The 13285-nt window shown below is 35.7% G+C and overlaps 3 protein-coding genes across 3 annotated transcripts; all 3 read left to right on the top strand.

Moving 5' to 3' along the window:
- Positions 1-1852: 1852 nt before the first annotated feature.
- GCK72_024423 (uncharacterized protein) lies at positions 1853-6108 on the top strand (the record flags this gene model as incomplete). Its single annotated transcript, XM_053735880.1, has 14 exons — positions 1853-1979; positions 2330-2418; positions 2471-2601; positions 2654-2736; positions 2786-2903; positions 3348-3962; positions 4009-4209; positions 4255-4599; positions 4644-4909; positions 4959-5030; positions 5078-5320; positions 5566-5643; positions 5693-5748; positions 5800-6108. The coding sequence occupies 14 exons, from the start codon at positions 1853-1855 to the stop codon at positions 6106-6108; spliced, it is 2733 nt and encodes a 910-aa protein (XP_053579446.1).
- A 369-nt stretch (positions 6109-6477) lies between these two features.
- On the top strand, positions 6478-9710 carry GCK72_024422 (uncharacterized protein; the record flags this gene model as incomplete). The annotated part of the gene is made up of 14 exons (XM_053735879.1): positions 6478-6501; positions 6556-6756; positions 6802-6932; positions 6978-7343; positions 7395-7553; positions 7599-7814; positions 7996-8193; positions 8249-8380; positions 8424-8477; positions 8525-8948; positions 8999-9179; positions 9228-9317; positions 9400-9455; positions 9507-9710. 14 exons carry the CDS (start codon positions 6478-6480, stop codon positions 9708-9710), a joined length of 2436 nt encoding a protein of 811 aa, XP_053579445.1.
- A 1468-nt stretch (positions 9711-11178) lies between these two features.
- On the top strand, positions 11179-12487 carry GCK72_024421 (uncharacterized protein; the record flags this gene model as incomplete). Its single annotated transcript, XM_053735878.1, has 4 exons — positions 11179-11366; positions 11460-11555; positions 11600-12233; positions 12281-12487. 4 exons carry the CDS (start codon positions 11179-11181, stop codon positions 12485-12487), a joined length of 1125 nt encoding a protein of 374 aa, XP_053579444.1.
- Between the last annotated feature and the right edge of the window lie 798 nt (positions 12488-13285).

The following is a 13285-nucleotide window of genomic DNA, read 5'->3' as shown; positions in this document are numbered from 1 at the left end:
GACAGCTATTTTAAAAATAAGAATTGGAGGGACCAGGAAGATTTATGACACCCATTTCTTCTCCGCAAAAAAGTCGTATTCGTTCAGTTTTCATCCATCACATATCACAATCTTTTTGCCTATTAATCTTTCAACACCCTTCAGGTTTGTGCACTCTCTTTTTCCCTTTCTTTCACACCAGTTTTCTCAATATTTTCCCACCCTTTCAGTATTCTTCACATTTTATTTTCTTCCAATCATCTGACTTCGTATCGCAGTTTCATATCTCTTGCTTTTTGATTCAAAACTTTTCTCCATCAAAGAACAGCTTTGTCATACTGTAGCTTCTTTGTTTCTGAATAATGACATCAATTCAAATGTTTTTGTTTCAAGACATCCCTCTTCTATAATTGCATAGAAAAAAAATGCAGTGCTTGAAGACGCCTTTTTCATCTAATTAGCTCTAATATTGAAGCGCAGTGTTGGCTCAAAAAAGCATTCAATATAGAAGTGTCAAGTCTTGTCAAGACGGCCCTTTTTCCATTTCTCCCTCAAAAAGTGTGCATCTTTGTATGTGTTGAGTGGGAAGAAGAGAGGAGCGAGAAAAGGAGAAGGTATCAGTTAGTTCCCCAGCTTCTCAGGATTCATAATTCATTAGATAGTGCGGTGTTGTATAACTTCTTCGTATTGAACCAATCAACAAAAGCTTTCTCTCTCTCTTTCTCAAATGTTTATTTTTTGAGAAAATCTGTCTGCTCCCGTCACTCTCATCTGGTCAGTTTTTTTTCCAATGTTTCGTAGTACTAGTTGAAGCTTCGCAAATACCAACTTTCAAATCTGAACGTAAATGTGTAAAAAGTTGTTATGAAATCTTAAACACTAGAATATCAAATTGTTTTCACAGTTATGTTACACTAAACAGACATGCTCCAAACTAACCCACAATCTTAACACTGTACACCCACAGGCGCCAATTGTCAGTTCAACACATTGTTCGATTGACACTTTGAGCTTATTCATCGAACTGTGTAATATTGAAAAAAAGTTGAATGGAATGTGTACGATGCGATGAATGTCAACTTTCCTCTTTTGCTCTCAATCACTGCATATTTAATCTTTTGGTTTCTCTAATTAGTGCTAACTCCCGGATGAAATTTTGGAAGTTTTGTTTGTGTGCTGCCCTTTCCCTTCTTTTTTCGTATCTGTTTTCTTTCCCTCTCCCGCATTGAATAATTATTCAAAGACTTCTTCATTTAAGCATGCTCAGCGCCAACCGCTAAATTCTAATTACGTCTTTTCGTCTCACATGTTCTTCCATTTTCTTTCATCTTTTTCCTCATCTCCTTTTGCTTTCTTTTTGCCTCTTCAAATCTCATCATCTATTTTTTTTTCGTTCGCACAGTTGCTAGGTGTGAGAGAAAAATGGGATTTTATCCTCCCAACATCGATCAATTAAAACGGGAGCATGCGGCAAAAGAACATCTGCTGTATTGGTTGCCCCACTAGCGGTCTTCTTCTTTTTCTTCTTTTCCTTTTCCCTAAACCTAAGCGACTCGCTTGCTCTCAGTTTTTCATTTTCTTTCTTTCTCTCTTTCTCCCTCATTTCGTGGATCTCTTTCTTCAATGCCAAACTTTTTTGCAATATCTTAGCGTGTCCTGGCGGGCCGGCTCGAGAAAACATTTTCACAACAGTTGTCGATTCTCAGTCAGTTTCTGAGAGGATAGGGCGTTCAAAGTTCAATCTATTTTTATTCACTAACATGAAGATGTTATAATCCCACTCACATCACTTTTTGTATATTACAATATGAAATAAGCACAAAAATTAGAAAATAAAAAATTTCAGGTAATTCAATTCTGAGAAACCGGTATAATGGCGAGTGAAGAAGATGAGCAATGGAATGTTTCTGTGAAAGTGCTTGTTGGGAATGGCAAGTACCGAGAGTACCGTCTCCCAAGCTCACTATGCACAGATAGACCTACACTCTGGGGCTCCAAACGTGAGTTTTTCATTTTTCCTTCGTGTGGGAAAGTGTTTTAATTTGTATCTTGTAAAGAAACGTATGTACTCAATTATGTGCATTTGATAATTTCAAAATGTAGGAGAAAAGGCAAGAATTGAAATATTCAAAAGCGTGTGAAAGATATATGTATTTTATAACTAGAATGAGCTCAAATCTGCGTGAAAGCTTATATGAATTCACGGCGACCAATTGCTAAGCTCTTTCCATGTGTGTCTCTTTCTCGGAGCCAACACACTTTCACCACTTTTATATCTTTATGTTGATAAATGTATACGTTTGTCAACATTTTTGATGTTCACTTTCACTCTTATAATGTGTTCTTGCAGATGAGGTTGGCCAACGAATCGCTGATATTGTGAGAGACAAGAAGTTAAAAATAGGAGAATTGAAACGTTATATTCAGAAAATAGAGCAAGTAAGTTTTCTGATTCATTATATTATTTTATATTTGTAATTGTAATTTTCAGAGCCAATCAATTTGGTTGTCACTAGCAAAAAATGTTAACGGAAAAAGTGAAAACTTTTTCCTCGATGCACTTTCGGCTTCAGATGAGGATCTTGAAAAATTTGAACAGTTGAACTTTTTCTCAAAGAAAAGGTATTTTTAATGACTCAAAATAATATATAAGTAAGTGAATGACCTATTCCAGCTGGTCAAAGCTTCGAGATGTAGAAGAGCTATCGGAGGTAGAGAAAGATGAATTGAGCTTGATTGATAACGAAGTAGAACCCTGTTAGTTAATTGATATAACCTTTTAAAGTTTATTTTCATTTTTATCCAGATAAAACGGATGATGTCAATGAAAACGGAGAGAATAAGTTACGACATTACGAGTGGATGTGTAAAAAGTCGGTCGGGTTATCGAGTTCGAGACAGCAAAGTACCGAGAGAGAGGACAGGTTTGTTTTGTTTATAATCCCTCATTGATCGGTTATAAAACACCGACAACCACTAAAAGTAAAGAACTGATTTATTAGTGTGTTGGTCTGGACTAAAGTTTATAGTTGTGAAATTCTCACACAAGGTCAGTCTTATCACTTTTATTTTGTGATCGAAAAATTAATTCGGTGTCAATTCAACCCAAATCTTTTTGTGATCTCTACTTTGAGTTTTAATTTAATATTATATATGTTACTATTTCTTAAGTCTTTCTCAACACGAACTCCCTCATCTTTCCACTAGGAGGTGGTCATTTAGTAGTTGCCTAGCAAACGTTTTCAAAAATTTTTTGATTGACACAAATACGTTTTCTCCTAAGTTTCTTTTCGTATAGATGATTCATCATTTTTGAAATGTTAAATATATATTCGCGTATCCCTGAGAAACCAGCTCTCTCATTTCAGAAATGTCACGTCTAGTGCAGTGAAGGAAACAATGTCTAATGGTTTTACGAAAACCAAGAAAGGTGACGTTGTTCCTGTTGAAATTTGGCCCAATTCTTCTCAACCAGTTGATAGTTTGAACGCAGTCGTTGTGAACGGAATAGAAATTGATACTAAAGACAAGAAAAACAATCTCAAAGAGGACCAGAATACTGATGATGATGTTGTACCTAGCGTCTCAAACACAAATAAAGTGAACGTCTTTGATGAAACAGTGCGGAACAGCAATAAGCAATTAGAGGAAATTCCAACAAAATTAGAGACATCAAAACTAAAAGCTCCAGAAAAAGAAGTTGATGATCAATTGTGCTCTATCCAAAATGCTAGTTCTCCAGCAATTCGTGACATCCATTCAGAGAGGATAGCGACTGATTCAACTTTGGAGAAATCTTCACAACCACCTAAAGTACGAATGAAAGATAATGAAAAGGACACAACTATCAAAAAAGAAGAAACTGTTCAAGAATCTAAGAAAAAGAGTGAAAACGGTGAAACTAAAAATGCGTCGGTATCTCAAAATTTTTCATCTCAAGTCAAGAAACCACTTGCCGACGTTTCAGGAATCTCTAGATTACGGTACTTTTACATGTAATCAATTTTAAGCCTTATTTTTAATTTTCAGTTTGACAAGCGGGTCTTCAGTTGATGTGAAACCTGTTCCAGTAACAGTTCCAAAAGTGAGCGGTAATATTTGGGAGCGTAAAGCTGCCGAGAGGGAACAGAAGCAATTGGAAGAGAAATACGAGCAGCAATATCCAAAACCCGGATCTCAGACAAACGGAAATACTCTGTCAATTAGCGATGCTATGATAAAATCGAAAATGTTGGTCAACTTTTTTTATTACAGCTGAATGATTTTTTCTTACAGTGAAACTGTTCAAAATGGTGTTATTTCAAAACGAGCTGCCAAGAAATCTAAAAAGGAACAACTCAAAACGGAGCCTCCGAAACCTTCTGACTCAAATGGTTGGATCACTTTTTCTGCCAAGAAAGGAGGTCGTCCAACTAACGGAACATTCTTGAGAGATCTAGAAAAACAAGAATCTACGTCGTTTTTGACTAGATCTAGTGAAGACTCAACGACCAGTTCGTCGATGCAGTCTTTGGATTTAATTGCACAAAGTTCTAATGTTTCTCCTGAAAATGTTACTGATACCGGAGAAAAAAAAGTTGAGGATGGTCCCAAAGATGAGATTCAAGCAAAAGAGCCCAGGTTGGGATTTCCACAGAAGTGATTAAAAATATTTTCCAATTCAGTAATGATGCTATCAAAGCGGAAAAACGTGCAAAACGTCGTCAACGAGTTCATGAAAAAGTGAAACTTTCTGCGAAACAAAACAAGGAAGAGGAGAAGAAGCTAAAAGAACAGAAGAGAATTGAGCATGAACTTCAAATTCTATCAGAAAAGAAAGAAAAAGAGGTCAAGCAACGTTTAGAATATGAACAGAAGAAGGCAGAAATTCAAAGAATCAAACGGGAGCGAGAAAGCCAACTGCTCACACGGAAACAGAAAGGATGTGACCGTAAGTTGTTGATTTTGGATTAATTATAGCTTTAATGGATGAATTATAGCTAGCAAAGTTCAAGACATGCTCGAAAGCAAAGAAAGATTAGTCGCTCATGTCAAAGAAAAACCGCTTCGATGTGAGTGAAACATACTTATAATTAAAAATGATCTTAGAATTATTTAGATCTGATGATCGGGTCGAAGATTTACATGGACAAGCGTCTAATGGAACTAGCAACAGATAGGTCAATGGAAATCAACAAAAACAAGCACAAGATATTGCATACGTACAAAGGACGTCTAAAAACGATGGATAGAATGAACACATTTCTGATCTTCATGAGCGATCTCACGGAAAACACCAAGGATTTCAGACTGGAAGAACTTCTGGATTATTTCACCAGTAAAAGTTTAGATGTGAATGAAGGTGAGTCTTTTTTATTACTTTGTATGCTTCTCTATTTTGACCTAATCCTTTTCCTTAGTTGCTTATTTAAACTCGTCTTCTGAGAAAAAAGGTATGTTGCCAGATAATAGTAGTGTCGTTCAATTTTGTGATTGTTCAAACTTCTCTTCTCTCTTTCCGAAATTCCACTTTCCTGCGCAGATTTTAAAGAAACGTTCCAGTCTTTTTTCACTAAAGCATGTTTTCACAATTAACAACAGTTGCAGAGCCATTGAATGCTGTACACGAAGCAATTCGTACCACTTTCATTCAATTCTGCAAGAACTTTACCTTGAAAAATCCTGGTTCGTTGTTTTTCTCCCGAAAACAAGATTAATTACTTTCGATTTTCAGAAACTATGGAAAAAGCTTGCCAGTTTGCTGATTCGTTGCTGCAGAAAATGGGAAAAGTAAGTTTTCTATCCAACGATTTCCCATCTTCTCATTTTTCTTATCTCCAGGTACGTAAAACATCAGAAATGATTGAGAAAAGCAACGAAATTCTAACCAACTATAAAATGTTGTATACTGAGGCTGTTGATATCATGGGATTGACATCTTATCTGAGAACACGTATGAACACCGAGCTATTCATCATGGAAGAGGACTACTTGCTGACGGTCACGGAGAGTGAAATATGTGGGTATCAGGGGGATGAAACAGATGACGAAGAAGAGTTTGAAAAACCTGAAGTACACGATATGTGTTGCCAGACAGACGGAGAGACATACGACGTCAGAGCTGCTTCGATGCTGCCGCTAGCCGACTGAATCAGATCCGCAACGACACAGATTGACCCTATAGTATTCTACATATACATCTCATTATACAATGCATGCACTCAACCAATTATACATCTGCACTTTAATTTTGCTTCCATTTTCAACATTTCCAAATTTTTTGTTCCTACCAAACGAACTTTACTCGTTGTCCCGTGAAACCCAATGAACTTTTTTTAACAGATTCCTTCACTTCTCTCTTTCTCTCTTTTTTCGATGAAATTTTATCAGAACGGGTGATTTATTGACCCCTCGATATTTTCTTCTCTTTTCCTTTTTCTTTTCTATCTCTTCATCTCTCATTTTCAATTCTTCGTGACATTGCAGCAATAAATCTTACCCCAAGAAATATACCGAAAGATGGCTGCCGAGACATCGACCAAGGTGAGTTATTCATCTGTTTATTTTGAGTTTATTAAATCAATATTTGTATTTCAGGAACAATTCATACAATTTTATGGGCCTGTTGACATTCCTAATTATCAATATCGAGAATTTCGCGTTAGAGAAGCTAATCTTGCCAACAAATCAAAAAATGGAGCCACATCAAAAGACATCACTGACGGATTACGACATATTACTGATAAACATAATCAAAGAATATCTGATCTCAAAAAACAAATACGGGAAATAGAGAAGGTATGTTTTAAAATTTTCTTTCTTCAGAATTTTCTTGTAATCCAGATAAATTCGAGCTGGAAGTCACTCGAAAAAGTGACTGAAAGAGATGTAAAAAGTTTGCTCATCAAAGTTCTAGAAACTGACGACAAAAGTATCGAACAATTCGAGATCGACAATTTTTGCGCCGATCATGAGTAAGATTCGTCTTTCTTTGTCTATATTCAAATTCTTTGTTTCAGTTGGATGTCGACAAAGAAGGCAAAAGATGGAATCACGTTGAAAACTTTGCTATCATCCATCAATAAAATTGATGAGTATGGTAACCAACTAACAAGTGAAGATGATGAAGAAGATAACGGAATGAAGAATATAACAGAAAAAACTTGCAAAGAAGATACTTTGCCGGCGCATTCAGAATCGGATGATAGTGTAAATGAAACAACGGTAGTCAATGTAGCATTCGAGAAAAAACCGAATGGCGTAGAAGTTATTCATCACTCTGAAATTGAGAAGAGTGACCGCGTAGAAAACTCAAGTATTACTTCCCAAAGAAATCTGCTAAGCATACAACCTGAAGAAATGATCCAACTTCCGGTTGAAAAACTGTAAGTTTTTATTTTGTTATCAGAATGTTGACAAAAACAGTCTATGTTTAGAGACCAAAAATCTGAGAATGCAGAAGAAACTGTTGACACATCAAGTCAAAGTGAAGAAAATTCTGGTAAAGACAGCGACACGGAGAACGACGAGACAGAAAACGAAACAGACAGCGAGATAGAGAACGAGATTGAAAATGAAAACTCTCATAAAGAAAGGTAATGTATGTACAAACGTAGAAAAGTACTATTTTGATTTTGCAGACGGGATTCTAGCACTTTAGGAAAGAAAGACGACATTTTTAAACCATTCTATATCAATTTCCCGGATGATAAGGAAGGATTTTCTATTTTGGATAAGAAAAGTATCGATACTTTCAAGTCAATAACTCAAAAATTATCCGAAGATTATGAAATGAATAATCGAGCTGTGCTTGATGTTGAAGCAGAAACTGCAGAAGAAAAAGAGAAGGAAAAAGAGTGAGTGAATTTGATAGAAATTACGGGGAAATGAGGAAACGTGAACGACTGTTTTGTTTATGACATATTGTTGGGTGAGAGCATCTCTTATATTTGATAACATGAAACATGATGGATTTTCATTGTTCTCTTTCAGTTTATACTGCTTCGTACAATCACAAAATGAATAAAACTATTACAGGAAAAAATTGGTCATTTCGGTTCTAATTGCTGAATTGACAAAAATGCTAGCAATTCATCAAAACAATGTTGCATTCGACATAGACAAGATTAGAGCGCTCAATGTCATGAACACGGCCGCTAAGAGGACACTGGAAACAGTCCATGAAGAAAATCCAGAAGAAGCTGCTTTGAACAATTCAGAGAATGGAATTAAGAGGTGTGTTAGCATTTATTAAGTTACAGTAATAAAATAAACAATATAATGAATTCAGGAATAGCAATGGTGTTTATTCGAATGGTGATAACATCGCTTCACTAGTGAAAACGGACAATAGTGAGGATGAGAGAAGCGATGAAGAGGGAGATGAAGATGATGAATGTTTCGAGACTGCACGATCGGAAGAGTATGGAAATTCATAAAATATTCAAATTTAAATTTATTTTTAGGTCATTTGAAACTACCAACACTTCGACTACCGCAGATTCTGAAACACAGGATCGGTAAGGAATAACTTTATATCAAAGTCTTCAACACAATCGTTTTCCAGAAATCACTCTCCAAAACCGGTACTTGCTAACAAAAGCCGTGCTGTTGCTCCTCATGCTAATCGCAAAAAACGGTCCAAGAAAGGCAAAAAGGGCAAGAAACCTAAAACCGGACCAAAAATGACAGTAGAAGAAATTGAGGCAATAAAGAAGAAGAAAAAAGAAGAAAAAGATAGAGAGTTTGAAAAAAAGGACTCCGAGAGAAAATGCCATCTGGAGAAGGTAGATACAAGTGATCGGCACAAATTATTCAGAAAAGTTGTTAAAACGGCTCTGCTGATTATCAAAACAGATGGCTTGGAACTGCCTAAGGAAATCAAACAACTGGATAATGATCTTGAAATTTACGTAGACAAAACTAATGACATGGAAAGGACAACCTTGAGAGATCAGTACTTTGAAACAAGAACCGTGGAGTGTACTACTGTATGTTTGAAATATTTGGTTGCAACTGTTTATGAATTATTTGATTTTAGATGTACGTCGGAGCAGAGCTTATGGCCAAAATGGACCTGTTGTCTGCTCATCAGGACCTTATATACAAAAGTATACGTCTGTTCCAATATTTCATGTACTTGGGTAGTCTCGATGAGACCTCTGAAGAATTTTGTGAATTCGAATTAGCGATGCTCAAATACTTTTTTGCGGGTTATGAACGTAAGGAGAGATATGCGGGTACGGTAATAAGAAATGAATTTGTTTCAGAGAACACGGTTCCCACCTCCGAAAGTACTGATTTGGAGAAAAACTTCTTCACTTTTGTTTGTGAGGTGCTTCCTGGAATTCCAGAGACAGGTACTTTTTTATAATCTTCATTATCCATAATAACACTAACCCCTCGTTGTAGTTTAAAAACATGTACTTATCAAACTTTCAGATCAATTTGTCAATACGGTCAGATTTGTGAGAAACAAACTTCTCGTGTTCTCAGACGTGAGTTTCATTTCCATTCTAGTCAGCTAAATGAAAAGTTACATTTTACAGATGGCAGCAACTATCAACATTACTTCTGACGAGAAAATTTTAAGAGAAGGGTACATGGCTATCGGACAACTTTTGAAACAATACAAAATTTCAACTGATCTTGCTGCGTTCTTGTACACATTCAGAGAAAACACTTCTTACGCGTTAATGGAGGCTTGGTTCTTGGAATCAAGACGACCGGTTCCATTCCAATACGATGTATAATTTCATATTTAATATTGTCTTTTTTCTGAACTTTGTATTTTAATTGTGATGATCATTGGAGGCATTTACATTTTTAATAAAGATCTGTTCGTTTTTGACCCTGGTTCTGGGACTTTTCTGAAAAGGAATTCCTTCGAATATCGAGTTCATTTTCAATTAAGGAAAAGTGATGTTGTCGGGTTAATCAAATGTTATGAACCACGCTTGATCAAGAGCATGCTCATAATACTTCCAGAGCACGACGAACCAAGATAGTCACCATTGTATGCCTGTTCGACTCCCTGCTAGCATCCATTCAGCTCCGGTACATATTAAAGAATTAGTTTCAATAATTTTATTTCCTAAGTAGTGTCCTGAATCTAAGAATTTACGATAATAACACAAAAGTCGATATGTTTTTTTTGGGTGGTTCTTGTCTATTTTTTCTGTGAAGTTTAAATCAGGGAGAACAATTGAACAAGAAAAATTGGAACTACGAACAATTTCCGGAATGAATATAAATTTCAACAACAAAAACAGAATAAATAACAGTTTTTGGCTCTATTCCAGTTTAGGTGTCCTTTGAAAACATTAACGTCTCTTGAAACACATAGACGTACCTTGAAACACTAAGACGTCCCTTGAAACACTTAGACGTCCTTCAAGCCCTATTTTTTTTCTAAAAATTTAGACATCCTTTCAGATGCTGAAACGTCTAAACAACGTTTAATATCGGCATATCGAGGTACATTTAAAAGTTTTAAAGGACGTCAAAACGTTTTTTGGACGCCTAAACAATACTTGGTAGTTTTATGACTATTAACGAACTGTCATCTGAAATTCAACCAACATATCATAAAACTACCATCAATAGCTATGCTTCGTTGAAACGATCACAAGGCAAAAAAATGTGTACACTTCACAAACGCTTATTTGGCACCTATGTTATCTGATTTGTGGAATACGGGTGTGACAACAATATTCTTTCTTCCCGAGTCGGCTAGAAGTCATCCTATATTCAACAACGCAGAATTAACCCCCAATAATTTGTAATTCGCGAATCATGATTTTTCATGCTTTACACCTCTTGCATTCTGTTTCCAATAATCGACTCTCATCTCTCATTTTATACTTTGCCCTACTACTTTCCCCTCACCCATTTTGTTTGTTACAACTTTGCATCCTTTTTTCAAAAAGTCACCACTCCTTCTTTGTTTACCAGTTTATTTTTTTCCCTGACTGTTTAAAATAACTATGATTTTTTTTTCTCCAGTTGTCCCTTTGCTTCCAAAGAATGCCCTTTTATCTGCAAGCTGTCGTGAATTGTGGTGTTTAGTCCGCAATGATTATTCATCTGAGTCTAATTCACAACATATGCTGCACTTATTTATCTGATTTCTTTCACGTGACAATGTTTTCTCGTTTCTAATAAGACATTTTTGATTTCTGACAGCCACTTGACAATCATTCGGTTTTCAGAGTTTCCGACATGTCGAGACGGGAAAAAGATCAACTTCATTTAGCAAGAATTAATTTTTTGAACCTTATCGGACAATCAAACCCAAGTGACGCGTGGAAGCTTTTTTGTCTTGTCACTCCGAATATTACGGAAGAACAAGTGTCTGAATGGGGAAATTTGTTGAAAACTGAGATAGACGAGGTTTCCGAAATTGCGAGGTAAGCAATTACTAGATGTTTCTACAGTTTTCAAAAATTTAATTTTGTTCTGGCTAAAGTGTATTGAATATTTCTGATGTTTTGAATTTTCAGTGACGATCAAGCGGAAACTTCCAGTAAACTCACTTTGACAACCATTCCACCAGATGTTGTGGAAATGATTGTTAGAACAATCGACATTGAATCTGAGTGAGCTATTGAGAAATTAATCTCAAAAAAATTTCAATTTTCAGGAAAAATGTCAGATTGACTGCTAAATATTTAAAGCAAATCGTTGATGCAAGGGACACAATGATCAATCGGGTGCATATTCATTTGTGCTCGCAGACAGTGGGAATTGAGGTTCACGAGGTCACAAAAGAGGAACCGGAAACATACTCATTCAACGTTTCCGTGATACCTGGGGTGAATCATATTGACAACGCTGTGAAGAAATTTGAAGAAATAATCAGTAAACCGAACACCAAAATCAATCATCTGAAAATTGATTGGGTGAGAAGTGAAGAAAATCGAGCAAGTTATGACGAACTGTTAAAATCATTGGCAGTCTCCTTAGCTGATTTTGTTGAAAAAGTGCATGTTGAAGAACTGACAATAGATGTTAATGCTGTGGAACATCTGGAGAATCTTATATGTTCCCTTAAGCCGGACATTTTGAAAAGACTGTATGTGATTGGGCCTCCGACATGTGGAAATGATAAGTTCGACTTCTCTAACATTGTAATTCTACCTCAGTGGAAACATCTCTCAGCATTCACTTCTTCTTGTTGTGAGCTGATTTGCCCCATACATCATCTCTATCATATTTCAAACTTAAGAATCAAAATGGCTAGCACTTCTCCAATAGATATCGTGGGTTATAGAGATGTTTGTTTTTCTGCTTCTTTTTTTAATCATATAGCTTTTGGTTTCAGACCTTGATCGTCTCTCAGCAAAGAATAGATCATGAGATTACAATCAGCCACGACATGGAAAACACAAAACAGATGCTGGAGCCATACATTGATTGTAGCAGATTGACAACATGTCGTGGATACTACATCCGATCAAATGAAAAAAGATTGACATTCGAGCTGAAACATAATAAAATAATTTTCAGTACTATGCAGTTTTTAATGTGACATCAACTTCATAATTGTCGGTTAATTTGATTCGTTAGCTGGTTCATATACTAATAAAAAACATTCCATACTTTTAATCAATAAACATGTTCTCTCTGGAAAACCTCGTTTTTAGTTTTGAAGTAAAATCCAAGAAAAATAACAAAATTGGTCGTCATTACAGAGCAAAGTATTTAAAAATAAAAATCAATATATTCTAATTTAGATGTCATTTGAAAACTCAACGTCACAAAAAACCTTGAGGCGTGTTTTCAGCCCGTTGTCGGTTTTTTAATTTCTCATCAGGACACATTAACTTCCCAGAGGGTCGTGTGGCCGACATTTCATGGGTTTGCATAGCGGTCTTGCCCTTTCAATCTCCAGTTTTGGTTTTTTATCAGATATAGATTACTCATACAAAGAATCAATAATTGTATGGTTTTTTATTCAAAAATTATTAAATTATGCTTCAGGATATCCGTGGCGAGTCATATAGAGGATTATCACCACCATTTTCGCCAAAATGTTTCTCCCAGAAAAGACCATGTCATAACGTTATTGACAAAGTTTGATCAACTTAGAATAGATAGATAACATTTTTTGATTAGTCATCAATAAAAAAGCTGTTTCGACTACAAAAGTTAAAATTCTCCTTTTTTTCAGTTTCGACAAAGGTGTTAGTACCTTTCTAAAAGTGTCCTGTTCAGTGGTGAAAATCATAACATTAAAACACCTGGAAATTATTTGAAACCTGTTGTCTGTTAGTTTCTAAAAATGAGAATGTGAAATTGTCGGACAGTCCGTTAAATCAAACGTCAC

Source organism: Caenorhabditis remanei, chromosome X, assembly GCF_010183535.1.
Source record: "Caenorhabditis remanei strain PX506 chromosome X, whole genome shotgun sequence".
In the NCBI taxonomy this organism is placed as follows: Eukaryota; Metazoa; Nematoda; class Chromadorea; order Rhabditida; family Rhabditidae; genus Caenorhabditis; species Caenorhabditis remanei.
The sequence above is the reverse complement of the archived record's forward strand: the minus strand, read 5'-3'. Positions and strand labels throughout refer to the sequence as shown.